Source organism: Plutella xylostella, chromosome 7 (genome assembly GCF_932276165.1).
Source record: "Plutella xylostella chromosome 7, ilPluXylo3.1, whole genome shotgun sequence".
Lineage (NCBI taxonomy): Eukaryota > Metazoa > Arthropoda > Insecta > Lepidoptera > Plutellidae > Plutella > Plutella xylostella.
The window spans coordinates 5,296,813-5,324,733 of NC_063987.1; the positions used below are offsets into that span (position 1 = coordinate 5,296,813).

Sequence of the window (27,921 nt, forward strand, 5' to 3'; positions counted from 1 at the left end):
CGCACTTGTATGATTTTTCTATACCAACAATATACTGAATGCGATGCGTCTGTTGCGTACGATGCCAAAAGGTGGACGTTTACTTAACGTTAGTTCAAATGTACCTAAGTATTATTGTGAACATGAAGATGGCTTGACAGTCGTGAGCATAGTAGGTACAGTGCTCCAAAATTGGTAATGCGCATAAAATCTTTGACAGATTGGTTGTTTTCGATTATGTGACACATGATACTCGTATTGACTCCTATTTCTTTCGTACAAGGTGCAAAATGCAAGTGTTTTTTTTAAGGCTCTTACGATTTAATGATTCGGGTGTGAAGATCTGCATGTGCATTATTAATTTTGGACAATAGATTGAAAAAGGTTTGAGTATAGAAACCCCTTAGGTATTAGCTTAAGCAATTACCATATCATGTATGTGACCTCGCCATAAAAAAGTGTGCTTACCTACTTAGTAGTGTTGGGCGCAATTAGGTGTGCTGTTCCTTGTTTTATGCAAAACACCTTCCGTACATACATATGTAATTTGTTAGGTCCGAATATATCACGAGCATATTTATTAACCATTTTATACTTAGCAGTTTAATACTCATTGCAGGTAGTCGTAGCCACTTGTCAAAACGACCAGGGTTTCTCGTCGTTTTATGTAAAGTGTCCGTTAGTTAAAAAACATACAGACAAATTGATATTCACATTATTTTTTTGAAGTCGGTTAAAAATACTATTTCCTGTCCCTAGGTGGAAGGATTAAATCCGCTCATAACCCTATGGGCCTTTAGGTATGTATTATATATGTCGCAGGCAACTGGTTTAATCTCCTGTTTGATTGAACCATACTGTTCAGTTGTATGACTAGGCCGAACGTTGATTGTACAAGCGTCACAAAACGTCCAACTAGTTAGCTGACTTAAAATCAGTCAGGTGGTGAATAAAACAAATATGGCGTCTAACAGCTAACAGCTGACACAAAAAGCACCTATATTGTTAGTTTTTTGCAAATAAATTAGCTTTAAAGTGCGTTATTTGTGTTAAAATAGTGTGACAACATGGATTTACCTATTATTAAGCCGCGGGCGGATAGTTTCAAAGAAAAAAGTGGCGAAACTGGATAATTATGAACAACAATATGAAGGTACGTTTATTGTTATTGTTTAGTTAATTTGTGAGATAAGAGCTTTCTAACATAGTCTTTTTGTTGACTCTTGTCTGGTGATGTTCACCCTAACCAGACATTACAAAGTTGCTATACTATATCCCATTCAACGACTTCGCTGAATGACGTTCAGTCAAGACGTCGAACGTTACAATCAACGACTTGACGAGTTGTCCTTTAGTCATACAACTGAATAGCGCCATCCAATGAACGGGCTAGTGGTTCAATCAAACAGCAGATTAAACCAGTTGCCTGCGACATATACATCAGTATTTTTTCAGATGGGCCTTAAATATTCCTCAAACAATTACAGACAGAGTGGTTGTTAGGCATTGCGCATTCCCTGATCTCTGTAACCACGTTGTAGGTCCCGGCCCGAGTTCGCCCATGTAATAAAGCTGCTATATCGCTAAATGGCTTGTGAAAATTGCCACACTATACGGATAGCTGAGATTTAGCCCAAATTGGAGCCCCGCCAACATCTTTCTTCGGTTTTTATGGGTAACTTTTGTCAATTGGTGTTTGACGATAAAGTAACTGTGTTGTTTGTCGCGAGTAATGGCTTGTGAGAAATGTGAGCTTGGGGTCAATGTGGCATGGGGCAATCGCGATGGGAGGTCTAAATGTTTACTTACTTAACTCTGCGTATTGTGTCCAAAGCTGAAGATACCGAATTGTGGAAAATAGTGAGCTCCGAATGTTTTCTCGGATTATTCTTCACGGTTAGCCGAAAGCACTGTTCGACGCCGGTTATTTGGCCGAAAATAATGCACATTCGATAGAACTGTTCAGCGAATTTTCTGAGTACCCACTTACACGTCTCATATTGTGAAGCCATCATGACTAACTAGCCTTTGGAAGCTTTCGCAGTGTCCACAAAGTCGAGAGCAGTCCAAATAAACTATTGTCTTGTTGGAGACTAGATGATCACGCCATCTGCATCTGCGTTCACGCGATCTCAGTTCATCAGACGAATACACAGATGTCACGTGACATCTATGATTTTCCCTAAGGGCTGATTTTTCAATGGGCAGATAAACGTTATCTGAGGAATAATTCTGATGCTGTCACATCTGAATATTTGTATTAGACAGTGACAGCAACAATTTTATTCCTCAGATAACGTTTATCTGACCATTGAAAAATCAGCCCTAAGTTGAAAGCAAAATTTATGATCATTAATTTGGAATTCTCACCTAATTTTAGAGCAACAGTACCTAACTGCCTTATTTAACTGTAAAAAATAATAATATTAAACATAAGTACTTACTGTTTGAAATATCTAAGTACTTGAATACAAAACGCTGTCGATCGATTTTCTTCTCCATTGTTTTTTGTGTAGTGTAGAAAAAACCCAAGAACTAGAGCTTATGAATTTCATAGTTAAATTACAGCAAAAACAACACTCTGAACCAACTTCTACCAGCAGTTGCTAATTTTATTTACAACTGTTGCAACAGCTTGTGTTACTTAAACTCACTAATATATAGGGCGTAAGCTCAATAATGCATGTAAGGCGATTTACATAGGTCTGGAAGTCAACCTGTAAGTAAGAGGTTATACCACTGTGTCAACTAAAAATATTATTGTTTACACAATCCAAAACCCCGGTTCCAAGATGAGAAATCAAAAACCACAAATCAATTTCATCACTTTATTTCAATGCTGAATTGAATATTTTTATTTCTATATAAACAATTTAAAAATAATGCGTCCTTAAAACTATACTTATCGAGTTAATATGACATCACTCAGTCGGACTCCGCGTCTGTTTAAATACATAACCTACCCTTAAATCTGGGTAATTTGGTCTACCACCCCGCTTTAGGTTCAAGCGCTTACTATAACCAACTTGAAATTTTAATGGAATTACACACCCTCCGGAAAATCTATAAACTAAAAGTCTAAAACGCTCATAACTAGTTTAGGTCAGTAGATACATTATAAAATGCATGAAACCCTACTTACTGTATTTTTTACTGCAGTTGTTTGAAAACAAAAATTGATATGAAGTTTTTAATAAAGAACGAGAAATGGTACCTTCCATCAAATCTATTTAAGGAGGTCGTAGCCATGAACCTAAAAAGTGGGTACTCACATAATATGTCAATATTCATTCCATTCTTATACACAACAAATCATTTGCGATTACAAACCCATTTTGTATAAATAAAATACAGGTAGCTACCTAAGTATGTACTTAGTAAAGTTTGCCGTTTGAAAAAGGGACGACAACCGGTTTAAAATGAACAAACAGACTCACACAATTTATATACCTTATTATACTCACAAACACACATTTAAAACCATTATAATCGATATTTGAGACGCGTTCGTATAACATACCTTATTCACCTTTGTTTAAGATTGAATATTATTTAACAACTTCCACCGTTCAATGGCTAAAATTAGTAAGCTTTGTATTCTCTATCTATTTACACATAATTTTCTCGATTACAATTTTGATAATGAAACTAAACAAGGTATTCCATATACGACCGGTCCCAATGTCCTATTAGATTATATTATAAAATCGTTTTCATATAGGTAATGGCAGTGACGAGTTTCATTCTGAAAGTGAATATTTTTAATGTGGCTTACAGTAATACTTTTTAATATATATCTATACTTTTTATATTTACTAATATATAAAGTAAAAATATTCACAGTCAGACGAACCTCCCTCCTAAGTACGAATAATTGATTCGATAACACTAACAATAAAATACGTCAACAATTATGTGCCTTATTTTTATTAAAACTTGTTTTTTTATATATTGGAATGTAGGAAATAGAAACATTATGTAAATAGGTACATATCTTAATGTTAGACAACTCCATATTACTTTTGAGTAGTTACACCAAGATGTTTTAAGAATTAATTATAAAATGGTTGTTTAATTTGCGTTTAGGCCAGCAGAATACAATTTTACAGTCATCACATTAATCATCACTGATATTAACATAAATATTAAAATGTCACATAGCTTTAATAACTCTACGAAGCCTGAATGAAACTGTTTGAATTTTTTTAGCTGCAGTAGTAATGTCAGAACATTATATTAGATTTTGGGACCTACTTGATGCATAGTTGTTAAAAATAAGATATTATAATATGACAGTATAGCTATGTGAAATGGTAACTGAATTATTGTTTGTACCAAGCCTAATGGCACCATTAAATCCAGACATGAAATCATAACCATCACTTCGACCAATTTAAACTAAAAATTACTTATTTTGCTTAACCTGCTAGCGATTGAAACTTGCGTAATATGTAGTGAGTGCTTATATATACTTTAGTTTATAGAGTACTTAACTGGTTATAGATTATTTATCAAGTTATAATACATTCGTTGATATGCATAATTATAAGACACCTTGTAAACTTGCCTATAATTAAATCATACAAAATTACCTAATTATGTTATCCGCAGAACATTAAAACTATACGCTTTACGTATCGAAAATGTACAATATTTACATTTTATATACTTATATATTTATTTGGAAATTATATCTTAGATAATTTACTTAGTTAAGTATTTCGAAAAAGTAATAGAAATGGTTGCTCTGAAATCATTTTATAATTTCTTTAAACGTAACGAAAGTTTAACCGAAGTGGATACAAAAAATAAAATACGACTTCAATATTACCTAACTAAACTAATAGAAAATCAGACAAATTAATATTAATCTTTTAAATTTGAAATGCACCATTTTGTTCTTGGACGCAATTAGAAAAACAAACAAAACACATTTTCACTTTCAAAAACGTTGTAACATAAAAAAGTATAAAAACTTAATGCTAAATTGTAAAAAGCTATTAATTGACATAATATTTTAATTACACATTTTTATTGGGCGGAAATAATAATCAAAAAATACTTTTAAAAATATCTTAAATCTTAAACATATTATAGGTAATAGGTATAAAAAACTGAAAATGGCACTATCTCCTCAGAAACTTGTTTTTGCTACGAAAGTCGTAAAAAATGCCAATTAATACAATGAAGAACTTGCTCTCACTTACTTCACAATTGCCATAATAATTTACAGTCAAACAAAAATTATGATAAATCATCACTAATTCTTAATCTTAATGTTGTCGTGAAACACGCTTATATTTATAATATAAAAAATTACAAGAAATAATTTAGGCATTATCTACAACGACGCCTAAACCGAGTTACAAATCAGTCATTTTCTTAAAATGTTTAAAAACACGCGTTTGTTTAAGAAAGTCCAATTTCTTAATGACTCTGCCGCGCGCTTCATCGGCTGTTCGGGATAACGCCCCTTCACAGCATATTTCAGTAGATGAAAGGACATTTCGCCGGCCACTTTCAGCTTTAATTAAATATTTGACGAGCCGTTCGGAGCGTCATTAAGCAACCGTCAGTTACATAGTTAACAGGAAACCTATAGTTTTGGTATCACGAAATACCTTGGACAAAACACGATTACATACGGGAACCGTTAACATTTTATCACAGGCTTTCTAAAGACACGTGGCTTCCTTGAGCCAGCTGTCGCGTCCAGCGGTGGGTCACTATAACACTTAGTAACAAATCGGAACACAGGGGTTTGCCGCTTGTGGGCTGTAAGGCATGTGAAGCTTGGTCTATAGCGGGGCTATACCCATAGTCCTGTCTACCTAGACCTTGGGAGGTCTAGATGGCTAGACTAGCCACGCGTGGTGCTAGCACCAGGACTCCTCGTGGGGTTGCCTGTCGTCCTCGGAGTCCCCGTACATGTCCGCTAGTTTGCGGAACCGAGGCCCGAAGGTCGATAGGTAGTTGAATTTTAGGTCGCCGTCATCCGTACCTGGTTAAAAAGGGGGATGTTTTAGTTGCGGTAGGTCAAGTTTTCTTAATAGGGTCTTAGTATAAGTCTGGAGGATACGCTTGCTTGGGGGGTTTTACATGAATAGGAATATAAAAGGGTGAGGTTTCTTATTTCGTACAAAAATGATATTTCATCATCATAACCCATCACTTTCCCACTGCTGGGGCACGGATCTGATTCCAATTAATGAAGGGTTTTAGGGCTAGTCCACCACGCTGGCCTAGTGCGGATGGTGGACCCCAACACAAGCAAGTTAGTTCCGAGAGAGTTGCCGGGTAAGTGGGCAACCGGACTGGCAGATGTTTTTAACTTGCCCGAAGGCCAGGAGGCTAGCCTAGGCTTTACGACTACTGCCGAATCAGCAACCAGGTTCCACGGCTTAGCGAGCCATCCGAAGCACGGAAGCGTCCAGAAACATTTACCATAAATGCTGGTCGGAAAAGCAGGTAACTAAAAGAAGTACTCACAGCTAGCCAGCGAAGACAGCGAGCCGCTGGTATTGCCGTCTCCCTCATACGCGTAGTGGCGCACGTCGTCGTACGGGTTGGTGTCCGGGTCGCGGTCCAGCACGGACTTCTTGTCGTCCAGGAACCCGGATATGTCCGGGGCGGGCGCGGCGCCGAGGCCTGGGGGAGGGAAGTTGGTTAGTAAACGCTTCTTTGTACACTTACACAAGCAAAGATAATAGAGCACAGGTTACACATTTAAAAGAAAAACTCGGTACAAAGGGAGGCTCATTGCTAAATTGGCTATAAGTTTAACGTGTCTTTGTATGTATCTGTGGTAGCGTAGCTCCTAAACGGCTGAACCGATTTTCGATTTGCTTTTTTTGCGTCATAGGTACCTACCTATTGTTATCCGAGTGTTCTTCCATATTTTATCATACCAGCTAGCCGTGAAAAAAATGCTACTTTTAGCGTTGAATATCGGGGTTTTAACGTTAATTACGTTATAATCCTGAAACCCTATTGAAAAAACCGTAAATGATGAGATGCCCTTCTCGTTAGAGAAGTACTCATGTTCCTTGGCCATGCCTGAAGGATGTCAGACTTCGTACTGATGTTCCTTGTGCCACTCACCATGCTGGAGCAGCGGGTCCGTGGGCGGCGCGTCGTACATCTGGCGCAGCACGTGCAGGTCGTAGCCCGCGTCGCCCTCGCCGCCGCCCTCGTCTTCGTAGGCGATGATGTTCTCTCGGATGTCGTCTAGTTCCTTTTCCGCCCACGCGTCTGCCCGACGTCGGTGGACTACCACGGCTAGGAGGAGGACTGTGGGGAGAAAATTTAGGTTAGAAACTTGTAAATTCACAGCACAGGCAGTTGATAGTGTCTGTGGATAAGGTTGTGAGACTTTTCTGAGGGCTGTAGGGTATCTATAAATGTATATTTTGTGCACTGCCTCCAATATTGTTTTTCAATTTCTCTTCACATGTGAACATTGAATATCTTACAAACAGACATCTGTCCCCATTGCATGGGCCCGTTATCGATGTGGATAAACGTCATTGTATTCCCGACTTGCATTAAACACGGCGTCGGGATCGGTAGAATACGCATTAAACGCGTTAATCGCATGCACTATTATTCTGATGACGACACACGTGGGATCTTCGGTATCCAGCCGGCATCACAAACCTCAACCACAAATCGGTCTCAATAAAAAAAGAAAATTTAACAAACCAGTCTCCAATGAAAAAAATTAAAAAACTGAACAATCCCAGATACTCACTGACTAATATAGCGATGCACACCAAGATGGCGACGAGGAAGTTGGTGTCGATGCCGAAGGTGACCGCCGTGAACATGCTGCGCTGGCAGCCGGGGTCCGCCCCGCGCATTACCGACGGCTGGCCTAGGTTGTACATCTGAGGAAGGTATGTTACTGTAGAGCTAGGCAGTAATACGAGCGAGCAATGAAAACGTGCAAGTTTGTAAGTAAGTATAGATGGATGTTTGTTACAGGAAAAAGGATAGACCATTTTTTTGTTAAATTTGGTATGGAGTGGAGTAATCTGACAACCTGGATTTTTTTATGGAAATCTCACATGACATCCCGCGAGTATAGGTACTATAGTGTAATGTGTTTGGGGGAGGTTTGCGGACATATTATTATTGTACTATCTATCAATACATCTTTAGCATTTCATAGCATTGCATGTCATACTAAATTTCTTAGCTTGACGTTTTCACTTGTGCAACCTGCAGTTAGTTCAGTACTGAAACGCGAACTTTATTCAATGTAAGTAACTTTGTTATTTAATCGTCGAGTGGTTTAATAGAAGTGGAGCACATAACTTTTTCTAATCTTCTAATAACATGCCGCGGCCAACGCACGTAGCCATGAATAAACCATATAAAACACATAAACACACTATTACTAACGTATGATATTCTTCTACTTTGTATAAAGTTTTCCAACCATAAACACGTATAGCGAAGCCTTAAACATAAAGCGTTAAAAGCTATTTTCGTATGACAATACAGAGGCATTGTATCAACATTGTTGGTGCCGATGCATGTGCTCTAATCTTGCTAAATTGATGTTGCAAAGGGACCATAAAAAGTTAGCTGTGGCCGCTTTTAAGAGGATTATGCGGAGTTTGAGAAATATATTAAATATTTGACGACGAAATTCGACTGAAACTCCAGTATGCTGTCTGTGAAATGGCTAGCTAAGATTTCATATTTCGTGACTTTAATAAAATATGATTTAGTCTGCCATGATTCTATTTCGGGCGACTTAGGGTGTGTCTATAGAGTAGTCTAGACTAAGCTTTCAGTGAGCGGGCAGGTTGCAGGTTCAGATTTAAATAAAGCCCTTAAAAGTCAGTAAAGCTGTCACAATCACGATGATTGAAAAGAGGTGGTTAGATGAGGAAAGCCTTAAGGCCTCTACACACCAAAGGGCCTCTACACACCAAAGCCGCTGACCCGGCGGCATAGCCCGGCGGCCTAGTGCCGGCGGGTTAACATAGTACAAAATGAGGCATGATTGTACAAAATGAGGCCGGCGGGTTGATCCGGCGGCCTGAGCCGCCGGGTCAGCGGCTTTGGTGTGTAGAGGCCCTTAGAAAGATTAGAGGTAGTAATTTGGGGATGTCTTCGGGTAGTATCAACAAAGCATAAATACGTCCGACGCACAAAAGGCAGTCAGCGACTGATACTGATGCTATTCTGACCGGCTAATCTTTTCACCACGGTAACTCTCCAAGTCTCCACCAACTTGTCACTAACACGCTAAGAACAAAATACAAGGATACTTACATAAGAGTTATAAGTGAAGTTGCTGATACATCCGACGAAGTTTTGAGTGGTGGGTGCGTGTCGCCAGCCGTATGCCCTGGCCAAGTGGTGGAGGTCTATGCTGGAGCCTCCCACTTGGAGTGGTCCGTTCACTGTTGGTAATAGAGTATGGTTATTGTAAAGACATGTTATTGTGACTAAAGCGAAGTTAATACCTGAAAGAGGAAGTTGAGATAGTGGCAAAGTTCATAATTTCGAGAAAACTTTTTGGTACATACAGGCATACTCATGTTTTATTATTATGTTTATGTCAAATTATGACGACTGTTTTTATTTAAGTAGATAAAATATAATAATAACACTATGTGTCTGAATACTGCACCACGCAAAATATCATAAGTTTTGTATTAACATACACAATACAACTTAAAATAAATCATTTTGAACAGTAGTAACGACAACTTTAAATACATTTTTTTTTAGTTACTTAAGGACAGAAATAGTTATTTTGTTTCCCAATTAAAACACACAGGGTGATTAAAAACTTTACATTTTCTAGGCACGTCGTCGCTTTGAGTTGAAAAATCTAATCTGCATAAGTAACGATGAAAGTTTTCATAAATAATTTGTGATAATTGTACTGTACTGAAGCACGTACATATCTTAGGAATTTAAATTAAGTTTTAAAGAAATACTAGTATATATTAAGTGAAAATCACGGTATATTTAAAGTTTTATACTACTATACTTACGACCTCAGCTACAGTAAAATATCACGGTTATAAAGGATTCTTGTCTTGTATAAAATTTATATGAAATAACTATCATAAATTCGTTATAAATTTAATAAACCCGTGTAAAAGTTTTATTAGCCATTTATCTCTAGATTTACAACTAAACCAACACAATAAATGGGAAAAAAACTCAAACGAAAGAATAACACAGAAGAAGCAAGAAATTTCTCACGAAACGAAAACATCTAAAATTATAATGTAACAAAAAATATTCAGCCATTTTCAGGCAAGTTATGAAAACTTCTGTATAACTTATCTGCTAGGTTAATTTAACACGAAGTAGGTTTAGTCGCTGGTTTTATTATTCTTTTTTTATAAGTTTTGTTTTATGCCACATAAACTCTTGTTAAAACGAAATAACTCTTACTAAAATGTCTGGTGGTGATTTTATCAAAATTGTGCGTCATTACCATACGCATTTTTTTTATAAAAAAAAAAAAAAAAAAAACACGCACTCACGCCTTGTACTAATGTACTCCCTTGCGGGGTAGGCAGAGGTGCATTGCTGCACCCACTTTTCGCCAGAGTGTTATGTTAGTCTCAATGTAATAGGGGGCGGGCCTATTGCCATTTTACGGGCACATCCAAGACCCGAAAACAAATATCTGCCCCAGCCGGGAATCGAACCCGGGACCATCGGCTCAGTAGTCAGGTCACTAAACACTACGCCATTCGGTCGTCTCGTCGTTTTTTTATATAACAAGGACAATAATAGTCTTTTTCTTATTGAACCAAAGTCCTTGTCATTCGATAGCGGTATTAAAAAAATATATATGTACCGAATCCTATTTTAGGATCAATATTTAAAAAACAGCTATTTCTTTTAATCGATCTGTTACATGCCACCTTAAATTATGATATTTACTTAACCATCGATACCTATAATTATAGGCAATCAAAACTCTAGAACGCTCGACACGACAACCCATAGCTCCGTTCTCTTGTAGTGAAAACTATTCGGTCTAAGTATCGCAATAGTTGAATGTTGAAAGTATACGTCAGTGGCCCACTTTCAGTAAGTTACGGCGAGCCGCCACTGCCCAACTATTAGCCTCAACATTCCCGATATAGGTACCTCCAGTGTGATTAAATAGACGGCTGCCTGTTATTACGAATTCTCTTTTCATATTGTTATGTATAGTAAACGTTTCAAGTACCTAGGTTTTTTCATTTAATAATATTCAGGTTAATATAACTTGAAAAGAAATGTTAAATTGAAATCTATCTATTTACATACCTAGTTATTTTTATCCATTGGGTATTATTGGTCACATGAGTCCGCATTGTTCTATGTTTTCATCAGAACAAAATGACTACAAAAATTAGACAAAAATAGACGGATGTCGAATATAGGTTCTGTAGAAGCAGTGAGTCGTCGTACTGTCATTCGAAGATAAGACTGTGTCGAAATAATTAATTGTCGAAATTCAATATGACAAAAAAAACTTAAAAGTATTAAAACTTACCATTCAAAATCTGCGTAGTCCCAGTGGGCGCGGCCAGACTCATGCACGTAGACAGCTTGCAGCGATCCACAAACATCTCGATGGAGCTCCTCATGAGCACTATCTCTATGAGATGCGGCTTCCCGTCAGCTACATAGACGACGCTGTTGTTGAGCCGAGTGGTCCCTGAGCCGTAGTTCACTAGCAGGACTGGGTAGCCGTCTGCCAACTCCAGGGACATGAAGTCTGTGGGCAAAAGAGGTGGTTAGAGTCTTAGTTTAACGATATAATTATGTACTGGATATAGTACAAAAACAGGCATTTTGTTTAGTGTCAAACCGTTTTAAGTATATAAGGTCACTCTCATCATCTTCTAAACGAACTAATGCAAAATAAGAGCTCAATGGCAGAAGAGGGATCTTATATGGCGAGACGTTTCTTTTGCACCGATCTTTTTCGTATGTTTAGAGTCGAGTAAACTTAGCGTGGAACGACGATCCATTAACTACCTTAGACAAGTAGTGGTAGTAACTGGATGATATTATAATATATATAGCTGGATTACCACTGACTGATTCATTGACATGATTGTTCTCCCAGAAGGAGCCATTTTTTGATATGAAAATGTTTTAGGGAAATGTACAGGGTGCTCAAGTGAGTAGAGAAAAAATCCGAAATTTTAAAAAAAGTTGTAAAAAAAAAAAATTTTTTTTGCTCCTCTTTTTTGGTGACCATACATTTTTTCATATTTCGAGGGTGTATTAAGAGTGTCTGACAGATTATAAAAAAAAATTAAAAAAATAAAAAAACAAAATGGCGGCCGAGTTGCAGTGAGGTAAAGTTTAGGGCGTGTCAGACCCGACTTGAGGTGAATTGATCTCCCGGAAGGGGGGGAGGTGGGGGGATGCTGTTTTTTGTAAACGGTGGGGCACATGATGAAATTTAGGGGAAAATTCCAAAAAATGATTTTTTTTTTATTGCGGGGGGAGAGGAGATTTTTTTATAAAAACGTGTTTTTTCGGGGATTTTCAAAGCATTTTTTTATTGTGTTGGGGGCATTTGACACGTTTGACTTGTATGGAGCGGTTGTGCAGTTTGGCGAGTAGAGTTGCCATGTGAAAGAATTTTCCCCATTTTTAGGGTAAATTTCGAGATTTTCCCCAAAAACATGAAAAGTAGAAATGGCCACTTTTGATTTTAAAATTTGATGCAGTTTTGTCGGAAAGACCCGTACTAATGACATTTGACCATTTTTATTACTTTCGACTGGCAACCCTGAGCGATAGGCGAGATTATATTTTTTCGGATTTTTTTACGTCGACCCAACTTGAGGTGAATTGATCTCCCAGAAGGGAGGCAGGTGGGGTGATGATTTTTTTTGGACACGGTCTGAGGTATGGTGCAGTTTATGGGAAAATTCCGAAAAGTTGAAAAAACAAAATGGCGGACTGCTTTGGCGGCCATCTTGTAAAAGTGACTTTTTTTCGCGATTTTTGATTGGTTGTTTCACATGTTTAGAGTGGTTGGGGAGATTTGTCTTGTATAGCGCATTTGTGCAGTTTGTAGGGTAGACTATACCAGTTAAATAAAATTTCCCCATTTTTAGGGAAAATTTAGAGATTTTCCCCAAAAACATAAAAAATAGAAATAAGCATTTTGGATTTTAAAAAATGATGCAGTTTAGTCAGAAAGGCTCACACTAATGACATTTGATTATTTTTATCACTTTCGGCTGGCAACCCTGAGAAATACGGGAGATTATATTTTTGAAAAAGTTCGACGTCGATTCAAGTTGAGGTGAATTGATCTCCCAGAAGGGGGGGAGGTGGGGTGATGTTTTTCTTTGTACATGGTTGGATATATGGTGAAATTCATGGGAAAATTCCGAAAACTGCAAAAATCAAAATGGCGGATGAAGTGGCAGCCATTTTGTAAAAGAGAAATTTTACATGTTTTAAGGCTATTTCACCTGTATTGAGTGGTCTGACAGTTATGACTTGTAGAGCGCGTTTGTGTAGGTGGATGCATTTAGTTTTCTTATGAAATAAAAACTCCCCATTTTTAGGGAAAAAAACAAAATTTCCCTAAAAACATGGGAAATTTGACATAAATATGCAATTTTATCGTTTTGTGATGGTCTGAGGGGATTCGAATGTATGGCGGGTTTGTGTAGTTAAATGCATAGATTTTAAATTAATAATAAAAACTCCCCACTTAAATGAAAAAAAACAAAATTTCTCTAAAAACATAGTAAAATTTACATAAATATGCAATTTTGTCGTTTTGTGATGGTCTGAGGAGATTCGAATGTATGGCGCGTTTGTGTAGTTAAATGCATACAATTTTAATTTAAAATAAAAACTCCCCACTTATGGGGAAAATAATCAAAATTTCCCTAAAAACATGCGAAAATTTACATAAATATGCAATTTTATCACTTTGAGATGGTCTGAGGGGTTTCAAATGTATAGCGTGTTTGTGTAGTTAAATGCATACAATTTTAATTTAAAATAAAAACTCCCCACTTATGGGGAAAAAAATCTAAATTTCCCTAAAAACGTATAAAAAATACCAACATTAGCAATTTTACCCCTTTGAAGTGGTCAGACAGATTTGTGGTATATGGCGCGTTTGTGAAGATAAATACAAAAAATATTTTTTAAAATAAAAACTCCCCACTTTTAGAAGAAAAAAAAAATATTTTCCTAAAAAATATACAAAATGTAAATCAACTTTACCACAGTGTAAGTGCCGAGCGTAGCGAGGCCATAGTCCTTCTACAAGCTATACCAAAATAAAACCAGCCGAGCGCAGCGAGGCATCCGACAAGTAACCCTGCCATTAAGGAAAGAAATCCGAGCGAAGCGAGGCATTACGTATCATAATTATCAATATCAATAAAGAAAAACTACGGGAAAAGTCCCTTTTAAGAAGTGGAAAGCCGAGCGAAGCGAGGCAAAGCAACCAAAACCATCAATCCAAAACCTAGAGAGCCGAGCGGAGCGAGGCAAAACTACTGAAACCAACATCCGAAAACCCGAAGAGCCGAGCGAAGCGAGGCAAATCAACCGAAACTATCATTCCGAGACTGGAGAGGAGCCCTGCGAAGCGAGGCTATACTACTTTAATCACCAACTGCCTGTTTAACTGGAGAGCCGAGCGCAGCGAGGCAAAACATTTCAAAACATCATACCACAACCACTGAAGAGCCGAGCGAAGCGAGGCAATACAGCTTAAGTATAACCTAACCGTAAAAGAGGAGCCGAGCGAAGCGAGGCAAATCAATGCGAACCACCATACTGCAAACCCTGGAGAGCCGAGCGAAGCGAGGCTTCACTACTCAAACCCTCGTCAACACAACTATATAACCTGAGAGCCGATTGTGGCTAAGAAATAACTTGAATGAATAAAAAAGAAAGACAAAGTGTAAGTTTGGCAGCGTTTATAGTTCCATACGTGTGCAACCAATTATGAATTAAATTTAAGAAAAGCATAGTTCTATTATGTTAAAAAACGCACTTTATCCTACTTACTTTGTCTTAAACAGCAAACCCACATAAGAAATTAATGAATAAAAAAAGCCTGTAAAATTCATTTCTATGAAAAAGTTTTTTTTCAGGACAGAGTAAACTAATAATCGAGACGCTAGAAAAACGCGCGAATGGAGGTGACTCAGATTTATGAGGTGTTAAAGAACCCAATATTTGTACACAAAACGATGTCGGCTCGCTACTAGGTAAAGTTTACGAAACCAAAAAATTACCATATAGATCAGTTTCTCTACCGTATTTGTGTGAGACAACCCGTAATTCATAATGAAAATAGTTTTCACGGCAAATATGAACATTCCTGTGGAGTATTTTTTTATGTAAAGCCCAATTCTAGAAATATCTGTTGTACACTCCCGGGCAATGAAAAAGTTCCACTCACAAAATGCCGACTACTACCCCAATTTTCACAAAGATTTAATTTAAAATTGGAACAAAATATTACCGTTTTTCGTTGGTAATATCCTGACGCTCTGTTAAATGTACGTCATGTTGCAGAAGTCGGCATTAAGCTAGATTTTTCCGTTTCGCTTTTCTCAGTGGAACCTTTTCATTGCCCGTCAGTGTGTTATGGCAAAGTCAATACCCATCTGTTACCAAATTTCATACAAAAATTAGATTTCAAGGGAAAACTAAACCCCATAAAATATTCGATACGTTACAGTCAAGTGAATAGCCGTATCTCACCAAAATTCATACTGAAAACCGTATCCCACCTAAAACAAAATCATCAGTACGCCTGTTATAATGAAAATCATAGTGAAAACAGTTTTTAAGTCATAACAAAACGGAAGAAAGATTTGCTACGGTATATTCAAGTCAATACCCTGCTGAAACCGAAATTCATACTGAAAACTGTAACCCCCCTGAAATAAAATCATTAGTACCCCTTTTATAACGAAAATTCATACTGAAAACAGTTTTTTTTGTCCAAAACAAAACACAACAAAGACTTGCTACGGTATGGTCAAGTCAATACCCTGCTGAAACCGAAATTCATACTGAAAACTGTATCTCACCTGAAACAAAATCATCGTACCCCTTTAATAAAGACATTCATAGTGAAAACAGTTTTTAAGGCGTAACAAAACGCAAGAGAGATTTGCTACGATATGTTGAAGTCAATACCCTGCTGAAACCGAACCAAAGGCATCACAGCCTCGCGCGGCTGCTTGCAGCCCGCGCCACAACGCAACCTCTAGTTATAATATATAAAGCTGGATTACCACTGACTGACTCATTGACATGATTGTTCTCCCAGAAGGAGCCATTTTTTGATATAAAAATGTTTTAAGGAAATGTACAGGGTGCTCGGGTGAGTAGAGAAAAACCTCGACTTTTTAAAAAAAGTTGTAAAAAAAAAAATTTTTTTTTGTCCCTCCATTTTGGTGACCATACATTTTTTTATATTTCGAGGGTGTATTAAGAATGTCTGACAGATTATAAAAAAAATATAAAAAAATAAAAAAACAAAATGGCGGCCGAGTTGTAGTGAGGTAAAGTTTAGGGCGTGTCAGACCCGACTTGAGGTGAATTGATCTCCCGGAAGGGGGGGAGGTGGGGGGATGCTGTTTTTTCTAAACGGTGGGGAACATGATGAAATTTATGGGAAAATTCCAAAAAATGTTTTTTTTTTTTATTGCGGGGGGAGGGGAGATTTTTTTATAAAAACGTGTTTTTTCGGGGATTTTCAAAGCATTTTTTTATTGTGTTCGAGGCATTTGACAGGTTTGACTTGTATGGGGCGGTTGTGTAGTTTGACGAGTAGAGTTGCCATGTGAAAGAATTTTCCCCATTTTTTGGGTAAATTTTGAGATTTTTCCCAAAAACATGAAAAGTAGAAATGGCCACTTTTGATTTTAAAATTTGATGCAGTTTTGTCGGAAAGACCTGTACTAATGACATTTGACCATTTTTATTACTTTCGACTGGCAACCCTGCGCGATAGGCGAGATTATATTTTTTCGGATTTTTTTACGTCGACCCAACTTGAGGTGAATTGATCTCTCAGAAGGGAGGCAGGTGGGGTGATGATTTTTTTTGGACACGGTCTGTTGTATGGTGCAGTTTATGGGAAAATTCCGAAAAATTGAAAAAACAAAATGGCGGACTGCTTTGGCGGCCATTTTGTAAAAGTGACTTTTTTTCACGATTTTTGATTGGTTGTTTCACATGTTTAGAGTGGTTGGAGAGATTTGTCTTGTAAAGCGCATTTGTGTAGTTTGTTGGGTAGACTATACCAGTTAAATAAAATTTCCCCATTTTTAGGGAAAATTTTTAGATTTTCCCCAAAAACCTGAAAAATAGAAATAACCGTTTTGGATTTTAAAAAATGATGCAGTTTAGTCAGAAAGGCTCATACTAATGACATTTGACTATTTTTATTACTTTCGGCTGGCAACCCTGAGAAATACGGGAGATTATATTTTTGAAAAAGTTCGACGTCGATTCAAGTTGAGGTGAATTGATCTCCCAGAAGAGGAGGAGGTGGGGTGATGATTTTCTTTGTACATGGTTGGATATATGGTGGAATTAATAGGAAAATTCCGAAAACTGCAAAAATCTAAATGGCGGATGAAGTGGCAGCCATTTTGTAAAAGAGAAATTTTACATGTTTTAAGGCTATTTCACCTGTATTGAGTGGTCTGACAATTTTGACTTGTAGAGCGCGTTTGTGTAAATGGATGCATTTAGTTTTTTTATGAAATAAAAACTCCCCATTTTTAGGGAAAAAAACAAAATTTCCCTAAAAACATGAGAAATTATACATAAATATGCAATTTTATCGTTTTGTGATGGTCTGAGGAGATTCGAATGTATGGCGCGTTTGTGTAGTTAAATGCATAGATTTTTAATTAATAATAAAAAAAACTCCCCACTTATAGAAAAAAAACAAAATGTCTCTAAAAACATGGGAAAATTTACATAAATATGCAATTTTGTCGTTTTGTGATGGTCTGAGGAGATTCGAATGTATAGCGCGTTTGTGTAGTTAAATGCGTAAATTTTTAATTTAAAAAAAAAACTCCCCACTTAAAGGGAAAAAAAATAAATTTCCCTAAAAAAATGGGAAAATTTACATAAATATGCAATTTTATCACTTTGAGATGGTCTGAGGGGTTTCGAATGTATAGCGTGTTTGTGTAGTTAAATGCAAACAATAATTATTTTTAATAAAAACTCACCTTTTGTAGGGAAAAAATCAAAATTTCCCTAAAAACGTAGAAAAAATTACCAACATTAGCAATTTCACCCCTTTGAAGTGGTCAGAGAGATTTGTGGTATATGGCGCATTTGTGAAGATAAATACAAAGAATTTTTTTTAAAATAAAAACTCCCCACTTATAGGAAAAAAATACAAAATTTCCCTAAAAATATACAAAATGTAAATCAACTTTACCACAGTGTAAGTGCCGAGCGCAGCGAGGCCATAGTTCTTCTACAAGCTATACCAAAATAAAACCAGCCGAGCGCAGCGAGGCATCCGTCAAGTAACCCTGCCATAAAGGAAAGAAATCCGAGCGAAGCGAGGCATTACGTATCATAATTATCAATATCAATAAAGAAAAACTACGGGAAAAGTCGCGTTTGAGAAGTGGAAAGCCGAGCGAAGCGAGGCAAAACAACCTAAATCATCAATCCAAAACCTAGAGAGCCGAGCGGAGCGAGACAAAACTACTGAAACCAACATCCGAAAACCCGAAGAGCCGAGCGAAGCGAGGCTAAAGTTCAATAAACAGCAAGTGCTTATGTAACTGCAGAGCCGAGCGAAGCGAGGCAAAACAACCGAGACTACCATTCTGAGACCAGGAGAGGAGCCGAGCGCAGCGAGGCTAAATTACTTTGATCACCAACTGCCTGTTTAACTGGAGAGCCGAGCGCAGCGAGGCTAAACAATCCAAAACATCATACCACAAACCTTGGAGAGCCGAGCGTAGCGAGGCAAAACATTTCAAAACATTATACCACAACCACTGAATAGCCGAGCGCAGCGAGGCAATACAACTTAAGTATAACCTTACCGTAAAAGAAGAGCCGAGCGAAGCGAGGCAAAACAAATCAAACCACTATACCGCAAACCCTGGAGCGCCGAGCGAAGCGAAACAACACCACTCAAACCCTCGTCAACACAACTAAATATAACCTGAGAGCCGATTGTGGCAAAGAAACACCTTGAATGAAAAGATAGACAAAGGTTTGGACGCGTTTATAGTCCAATTATGGATTAAATTGAAGTAAACCATACTTCTGTAAACAACCATGTCAATAAACAATCATAGGAAATGTTCAAAGTGTGTGTGTTCGAGTGAGAATTTAAAAAAATAAAAAATAGTCTCAAACAGCAAACCCGAGCAAGAAATTAATGAATAAAAAAGCCTGTGTATTTCGTTGCTATGAAAAAGTTTCTCTTCAGGACAAAGTAGGTAAAGTAATAATCGAGACGCTAGAAAAACGCGCGAATGGAGGTGAGCGGTGGTAGCTCAGTCGGGTAAGCGCCCGCTTCTCACGCAAGAGATGCGGGTTCGAATCCCGGCGCTGACATGTACCAATGAGTTCTTTTAACTTAAGTACAATGTATACCATCGCTCTTACGGTGAAGGAAGACATCGTGAGGAAACCTGCATATCTGAACCCACCAACCCGCAGTGGACCAGCGTGGTAGGAAATGGTCCAAGCATAGGAAGGCAGTTTAGACCTTGGGAATATGCACAAAGGTTCCACTCGAAAGAGCCAGGTGTAGGTACTTACACACAATAGAATAGAATAGGAGGTGACTCAGATTTATGAGGTATTAAAGAACCCAATATTTGTACACAAAACGATGTCATCTCCATACTAGGTAAAGTTTACGAAAAAAAAAATAACCATATAGATCAGTTTCTCTACCGTTTTTGTGTGAGACAATCCGTTATTCATAATTTAAATAGTTTTCAAGGCAAATATTAACATTCCTGTGGAGTTTTTCTTAGGTATGTAAAGCCAAATTCAAGAAATATCCGTTGTACACTCCCGGGCAATGAAAAAGTTCCACTCACAAAATGCCGACACCATACGACCCCAATTTTTACAAAGATTTTTTAATTAAAAATTGGAACAAAATATTACCGTTTTTAGTTGATTGTTGCAGAAGACGGCATTAAGCTAGATTTTCCGTTTAGCTTTTCTCAGTTGAACCTTTTCACTGCCCGTGAGTGTATTATGGCAAAGTCAATACCCATCTGTTACCAATTTCATACTGAAATTAAATTTCAAGGGAAAACTAAACCCCATAAAATATTCGATACGTTATAGTCAAGTGAATAACCGTATCTCACCAAAATTCAAACTGAAAACCGTATCCCACATAAAACAAAAATCATCAGTACCCCTGTTATAATGAAAACCATAGTGAAAACCGTTTTTAAGGCATGACATAAGGCAAGAATGATTTGCTACGGTATATTCAAGTCAATACCCTGCTGAAACTGAAATTCATACTGAAAACTGTTTCCCACGTCAAACAAAATAGTCAGTACCCCTTTAATTAAAAAAAAATCATAGTGAACATAGTTTTTAAGGCATAACAAAACGCAAGAAAGATTTGCTACAGTATATTCAAGTCAATAGCTTGCTGAAACTGAAATTCATACTGAAAACTGTTTCCAACGTCGAACAAAATCGTTAGTACCCCTTTAATTTAAAAAAATCATAGTGAACACAGTTTTTAAGGCGTAACAAAACGCAAGAAAGATTTGCTACGGTATATTCAAGCCAATACCCTGCTGAAATGGAAATTCATACTGAAAACAGACACCAACCTAAACCGAAAGCATCAAAGCACCGCGCGGCTGCTTGCAGCCCGCGCCACAACGCGACCTCTAGTTTTCCTTCTAAAGGTGGTCTACTATCGTAGGTTAGCTATAATTATGGCGAGTAGGTCCCGAAATAACACAGCTCTGAACAGCTATAACATGGTGGGTATACCTAGAGGATATACTTTAAGTAACCTCCTATACTTTAAGTAACTTTAAGTATACTCCAAGTAACTTGTCACTATCTCAAGGAAAATTCCCAGCTCGTCTTAAAAAAGCACACATTAAACCTATACATAAAAAAGATGACAAATTAGACGTTAACAACTACCGACCAATATCATTGCTGGTAACGCTTTCAAAAATTTTTGAAAAGATCATGATAAGCAGGTTACGGTCCTTTTTAGTGTCGAATAGCGTACTTGCGAGGGAACAATTCGGTTTCCAGAAGGGCGTATCCACAAATGATGCGATCTTCGACATGGCCGACTTTGTCGCAGAAGCTCTGGACCATCGACAGATCATCTCTACAGTTCTGCTAGATCTCTCAAAGGCCTTTGATCATGTTGACCATGAAACTCTTCTAGATATTTTGGATAGGTATGGGATTCGGGGCACTGTAAATGATTGGTTTAGGTCATACCTTCAAGACAGAGAGCAAAGCGTACTTTTGCCTGTCATAAATCAAAAACATACAATGGTCAACATGGAGTCGGAAGTATTGATTGTCAGAAGAGGCGTGCCTCAGGGAAGCATACTGGGACCGTTACTTTTCCTATTGTATGTAAACCACCTTCCCAATATTATCAATGAAAAAATTATTATGTTCGCTGATGATGTTTCAGTATTTTTTAAATTTGATAAAGACACCGTAATCAATAGGGCAACTGTCACTTCAGAGTCAATTCAAAATATAATAACCTGGTTTAAACAATTAAATTTAGGTACAAATGTTAATAAAACTAAAATGCTCCACTTCAGGAACTATAACACACCCAAAAATGACCTTGTGATAAATTATAATGACTCAATTATTGAAAGTGTTCCTCACGCAAAATTTCTAGGCATCTATGTAGATGAATACTTAAACTGGAAGAAACACATCGAAATGCTTGAAAGTCGATTAAGCAGCTTTTGTTACGCACTTAGATCACTGTCCTACATCTCCACAAGCAAAGCTTGCCTCGAGAGTTACTTTGCTTTTTTCCAATCCAGGATTTTGTATGGGCTGGCAGTATGGGGTGGTAGTGTACACATTGGAACTATTTTTCTTCTACAAAAACGTTGTATAGGTATTCTGGATGGTTTAAAATCAAATAGGGAGTCTTGTAGGGAATCATTTAAGAAATTAAATATCCACACCATCACATCTCTATATGTAATCGAGCTGTGTAAATTGGTGAAGCGATACCCATCAAAGTTCCCCCCAAGACCCCAGGGCCCGAGCAACCGACTTAACGAGAGGCTTAAATTTGATTTGGAGGTGCCACAGACCAGGACCTCTACATACTCTCGAACGGTCAAAATAGCGGCAATAAAAACTTTTAATAGCCTACCAGAGGATATCAAATCATTGACGGGAACAAAATTTTTCTGGAAATTAAAAACCTACCTGCTTCAACATTGCCCATATAGCCTCAATGAATTTTATGAGTTGAATAAAATTAATGGTTAAAAATTATAAACGTAATGCAAATTCAATATACTTAATGATTTATAATGATTGATTTTAATTATTTTTTATTTATTTACTATTATATCTCTAAGAATTGAAATTATTTTTATTAAAAATCGATAACATATACCTATCTTGATATTAAAACAATAATTGTAAGAATGATATGTAATTAAACCATAGGCAATGTTAACTTAAAATGTTAATTGTGGTTATTTAAATTGTTATTTCTATTCTCATGCAATGTAATGTTAAATTATAATGTTAATGCAAGGCAATGTTAATTTATAATGTTAATTGTGGATACTTAAATTGTTATTTATATTTTCATGCATGCTGTGTTATTTTGTGCTACACCCAAAGCGGTAAAATTACATTGATACTTTTATTATTGTACCTAAGACTAACAATATACATGTAATTTAAGGCAATAAAGAACTGAAGAACTGAACTGAATATACCATACTGTAACGCTTATTAATTGGTTATTTTGGTGAAATATGTTTCTTTTTTTTATTCTGTATATTTTGCAGCAGAATAGTTGCTAAGTACTTAGTTATTTACATTTTAGAGCTCATTCGCACTAACATTTTTACTTCAGCGTTCGGCGTAATAAAACCTAACGTAGCGTTGCCTCGCGAATGCTACTACACTTTTACACAAAGAAACCTAAAATATGTACCTATTATGTCAGTGTGATCGGTATATCGTTTATTGTACAGAAATATGTAGGTAATTGTTAGAATTGTTAACAAGTATTCAAGGTTTAGCAACGACTTACTTTCTTTACATATAAATAGAAAAGTATATGGAATCTAATGTCTGTAATGTACTATATATATTTTTATTTTACCTATACAATGAATTGTGAACATTTATACATAAAAATATACTCGTAGTGTCACATTAGTGACGCTTTTAGTAGCCTATTCATTAGACACACAGGTACAATAGCAACAACAAAAATTCAACAACATTAACTTTACACGTTATCCAACACATTACCACCTCATCCACTCATCAAAATTAATATTTATTACTTTCCTTTCGACCAAATATAATAACTACTAATGGAAAGGGCCTCACAAAGGTCCATACAATGTGGTTCGTTACATATCACGCAATACGGAACCTATTGCCCTTCATAAATCATGTTCTGATTTCTGGCACGCTTCCCCGAGTAGTGAACATCATTAAAAAATCATTACAAAATGGACGACTGTTCCCGGTTAGACTTTGATATTTGCTTTGAACATGTTTGGAATCGTACCATTGTTAATTTGAACATTAATTTGAATGGCATATGAATGTGTGGTTGAATAGTTTTCAAGCTATAACAAAAGCATTATAATAATAATAATAATAATAATAATAAACCTTTATTTCAGGCATCAGTGGCCCATATTATAAACTAAACACAATACATTTTAAAAATACAAATAATAGATAACATTATATACTTAATTATATCAAAAATAAAAGTAACTTAAACTCTAGCACTAGTAACAGGGGATTTAATAGTCTGTTTCGCCTCCCTGTAGCGACGGAAAACGATTCCCGCAGGCCAGAAGTCTTTGTCCAGTAGAACCTTCTGCTGGTCGGCGGGAACCCGAAGACGGAAGGACTTGAAGTCCGTCTGCTTGGCGGACTGCAGCCTCTCGATGGCCAGCACCTGGACTGGCTGTTCGGTGCGGCCAATACTCCTCTCCTTAACATAGCGCATGATGTTATCATGCGCCATATTCGCATGGATGCGGGAGACGTAGATGTCGACCGTGGGCGTGGCGGCCTTCAGCGAGCAGGCGGCCGGGGCGGTGCCGCGCTTGTTGCGGTTGCGGCGACGGGGGCTCCTCTTCTCCACCAAGATGAAGCCATCCTTGTCGACAGCCGTGTTGCGCGGGGCACGGGGGGGCGCCGCCGGAGCTCCTGCGGCCGCTAGCGTCACCTGGGGTGCAGCTTGCGGCGCGGCTCGACGGCGGCGGCGGGGGCGGGGGCGAGGGCGGGGGGGCGCGGGCGCGGCCTCCTGCTGGCTCCTGGTGGTGGAGGGTGCAGCAGCAGCGGGGCGCGGCGGCGCGGGGGCGGCGGCTCGCAGCGGGCACGCGGCGTCACGTGTCCGCTCGGCGTAGGTCGCAGGCGGCGGGTCATTTACCCGCCGCAAAACGGTGTCAGTTGCAATGCTTGCAGTCACCGGAACTCGCTGCGCTTGCACTTCACGCGCAGGCGGCGGCGACGCGGCGAACGCAGCGTCAGCATTTCGCATCGTCGACAACTCACGTTGCATCGATGCGCTGGCACGTTCCGAGGCTTCTAATTTACCCCGTATTTCATCTATCTCGGCCCTCAACAGGACGATGTCCTTGAGCAGCCGGGTCACATCGACATGGTCAAATGTAACCGGCGGCAGCTTATAGAGGTCCCGAGCTACGTACGTCGGGATATCATCCGGATCGGTTTCCTGGAACACCCGGATGATGTCCTGCAGGTCTCTCTTCATGGAGCCATCACCGCGGCGCGGCACGAGGCGCACGGCGGTGGTGGCGGTGTCGGCGAGCAGCTTCTTGGCGGCGGCAAGCTCAGCCTCCTTGAAGCTGGTCAGACAGATCTGCTCGAGGCTGATCACGTCCATTGTGTCCAGCTTGTTCTGAACGAAGGCGAGCACCTCGCTCACCATGAGGGTGTCCGAGCGTTTGGTGGCTGTGGCCATGTTGCGGTCGTACTCAGTAGTGAGTCACACGTATTGGCTACAGACGGCGCCGCTAGAAAGCGACCGTCCGCGCCGATGTCAGAGTTGCAACTGATAATACCTAGGTATATAATTATAATCTAGGGACATAATAGAAACGGCTAAAATCACATTTTAGCCAACTCTCTGCCAGACTTCAATTGGGAGTTTGCTAAGGCACGTCCGATTGATTCTTAATTAATTAATAGTTTTTTTTAATATCTTAAAGATTAATTGATATCATCTATGAATATTCTCAAACTAATTTAATATTAAAAGGAATAGCTTCAAAATATGAATGTGGGTCATCAAACGCAAAAAGCAAACCAAGTATGTAGTAATAGTCAACACAACGTTCAGAAATAAGCAAGAAACTTTTCAGCAAAGGACTATGATTGTGTTCGGAAATCATTAGTCAAGTTGTTGCTCCAATCCGGGGTGACACGGCTCATTGTGGAACCGGCTATTACGACTCCACAAAACCTCGTTAGTATAAACAAAAGTTAAAACTACCTCTGCATTTTGGAGTGTAGTTTATTCACAATTATGAGGTAATTTTTGAGTGTAGTCACTCGGCATGGCAAATTGAGTTTCATGGACAGGCAGTAAGGATTATATTGGCCTGTTTCCTTTGTGGTGTTTAGACAAACGGCAGAGTTGTAAGGTAATGTAACTTTATATTGGCCATAATCTATGTTTTACGCGCATTTGCGCGCAAAAAGTAATGGCCGCGACGTAAAAAATACGTCGAATGAAGTTCGGTTTTAATAAAAGTTTATTTATCATAAAGTATGGGTGGTTTATGAATACGCATGAGGTTTTTATTTTCATGACTTGTGTTCATTTTATGTCTTGTCTCGGTGTCGTTACACTTTTGTTACATTCTAACCATTTCAGGTACTTGCTCATAGCAAGAGCCTGGAAATACTGCACGTGAAGTGAAGAAAAGGAAAAATTAAGACATTATTACTAAATTTTTCGATAGATTAACCCTTACAATATAACCATTGTTCTCTTAAGTAACATAATTATTTACAACACTTGCTGTTCAAAATTACTCTTACAACGCTATAATTAAAAAGATCTAAAATATTCATCCCTATCCCCTACGATACCTATAGGGAATTAGTGACTTTGATTTAATGTTTTTAATTTTGATTTGGTTTCTTTCGGTCTACTGAACTTTTTGATGTGTTAAACAAAATAGCTATTGGTAGGTATTGATTTTACATTTGAAAATAATGATATACCTACCTGCTTAACGAAAAGTGCTTCTGTATAATGTAAACAAACCATCGCACATTAACAACTGAAAATATAGATATCAGTGACGTCGACTGCTATGACAAATTGGCATATAATACAATTGATAAATGAAATGGATTCGTGGCATTAAGGCGATAATTTATCAAACGGAAACCATATTGTAATGAATAATAATCGTTATTTACCCTCAATCTATCATTTACAGAACTTACAGTTAATTTCACGTATTTTGATAGGTAAAAAGCGACTATGAAAAGTCATCATTAAAAGGTAAATTATTACGTAAAAATACAAAACTAAATTTTTATCTTATAATCATAAATAGGTACTTAATTTAATTTTCTGTATTATTTTGTATTGTACTTCACCGTAGTACTTAATATGGGTAAAATTATTAACAAGTTTTAATGTTAAATGTAAACATAGTCCCTAACCAGATTTTGACCTTTGCTATAACTTAGTTAACCAAACCCATTAACTAATGCCTTTCTCAACCCGCCACTAAAGTTAAGAGTAGGCGAACTTAGTATAGGTAGGTATATAGGGTAGAACTTTATCAGTCGTCTCGACCCAAAGGTGAGCAAAATGTACGAGCGTTTTAAAAATATTCATCATTTATTTTAATGAAGTTATCAGTTGGTCACTGATATAATTTCACACTTCTGTATGTACAGTGGACTGCATAGAAACCTGACCCCCTCCCAGTAGCAATGACACTCTAACAGGGAACAAGTTTCTGTGCCGGCCACTAAACCTTTTCTATCATCATAATATCATACCTTGAACATCCAAAAGCTGGTTAAAATTCAGTGGGCCCAAATAAAACACCAGGCTATTCGCAGCATGTGAGGTCACGGTCAAGGTCACGTGACCTTCGTGGCAGGCGGGCGGCGCGGGGTACAGAGCGTAGCCTGCCCCGTGGAACCCTATGGAGGTCTGCTCGCAGCGCGGGCCGTTGAGGCCTTCGGGGCACTCGCATTTGTCTGCGAATGGGGTTCCTGGAATGGGAGGGTTGGTTAGGGGTGTGTTGGTAGGATATTTAATAATGTGTGCAAGACCCGAGTACAAATATCTGTCTTTGAACAAATACCTATCTGCTCCGGCCGGGAATCGAACCCGGGACCTTCGGCATAGCAGTCAGTCACTAACTATTACAAGTATTACAACGTTCGATCGTCGGATGGTAGTTACGATTGCAAGGACTAATGAGTATGAGATGAGTGGATTTCATAGATCTATAACACACGAGTTTAACACATCTAGGTATAGCACAATTTTGACAAACAAAGGAGTATTTATGTTAATGAAATTACTCGGCTGTCCCATTTTAAAACACAGTAACAGCCATGAGACAAAATGTTCAGGAGAGCCAAAAAACGTTTTTGTACCTTCATTTCAATGCCCTGGTAAAACTATGATAGATATCTGAACAAATG

At 38.0% G+C, this 27,921-nt stretch overlaps 1 protein-coding gene across 2 annotated transcripts in view; it reads right to left on the reverse strand.

The window, feature by feature from the left end:
* Nucleotides 1-2,793: 2,793 nt before the first annotated feature.
* LOC105398335 (DE-cadherin) overlaps nucleotides 2,794-27,921 on the reverse strand; it is a 188,771-nt gene continuing 163,643 nt past the window's right edge. For both annotated transcript variants that reach the window (XM_038106731.2, XM_038106729.2), the window contains 7 exons: nucleotides 27,265-27,483; nucleotides 11,504-11,728; nucleotides 9,265-9,395; nucleotides 7,730-7,865; nucleotides 7,081-7,269; nucleotides 6,469-6,627; nucleotides 2,794-5,980 (listed from right to left, as the gene is read on the reverse strand). In XM_038106731.2, coding sequence (XP_037962659.2) covers nucleotides 5,856-5,980; nucleotides 6,469-6,627; nucleotides 7,081-7,269; nucleotides 7,730-7,865; nucleotides 9,265-9,395; nucleotides 11,504-11,728; nucleotides 27,265-27,483 — 1,184 coding nt within the window. In that variant the 3' untranslated portion in view covers nucleotides 2,794-5,855. The remainder of the gene's footprint in view (nucleotides 5,981-6,468; nucleotides 6,628-7,080; nucleotides 7,270-7,729; nucleotides 7,866-9,264; nucleotides 9,396-11,503; nucleotides 11,729-27,264; nucleotides 27,484-27,921) is intronic.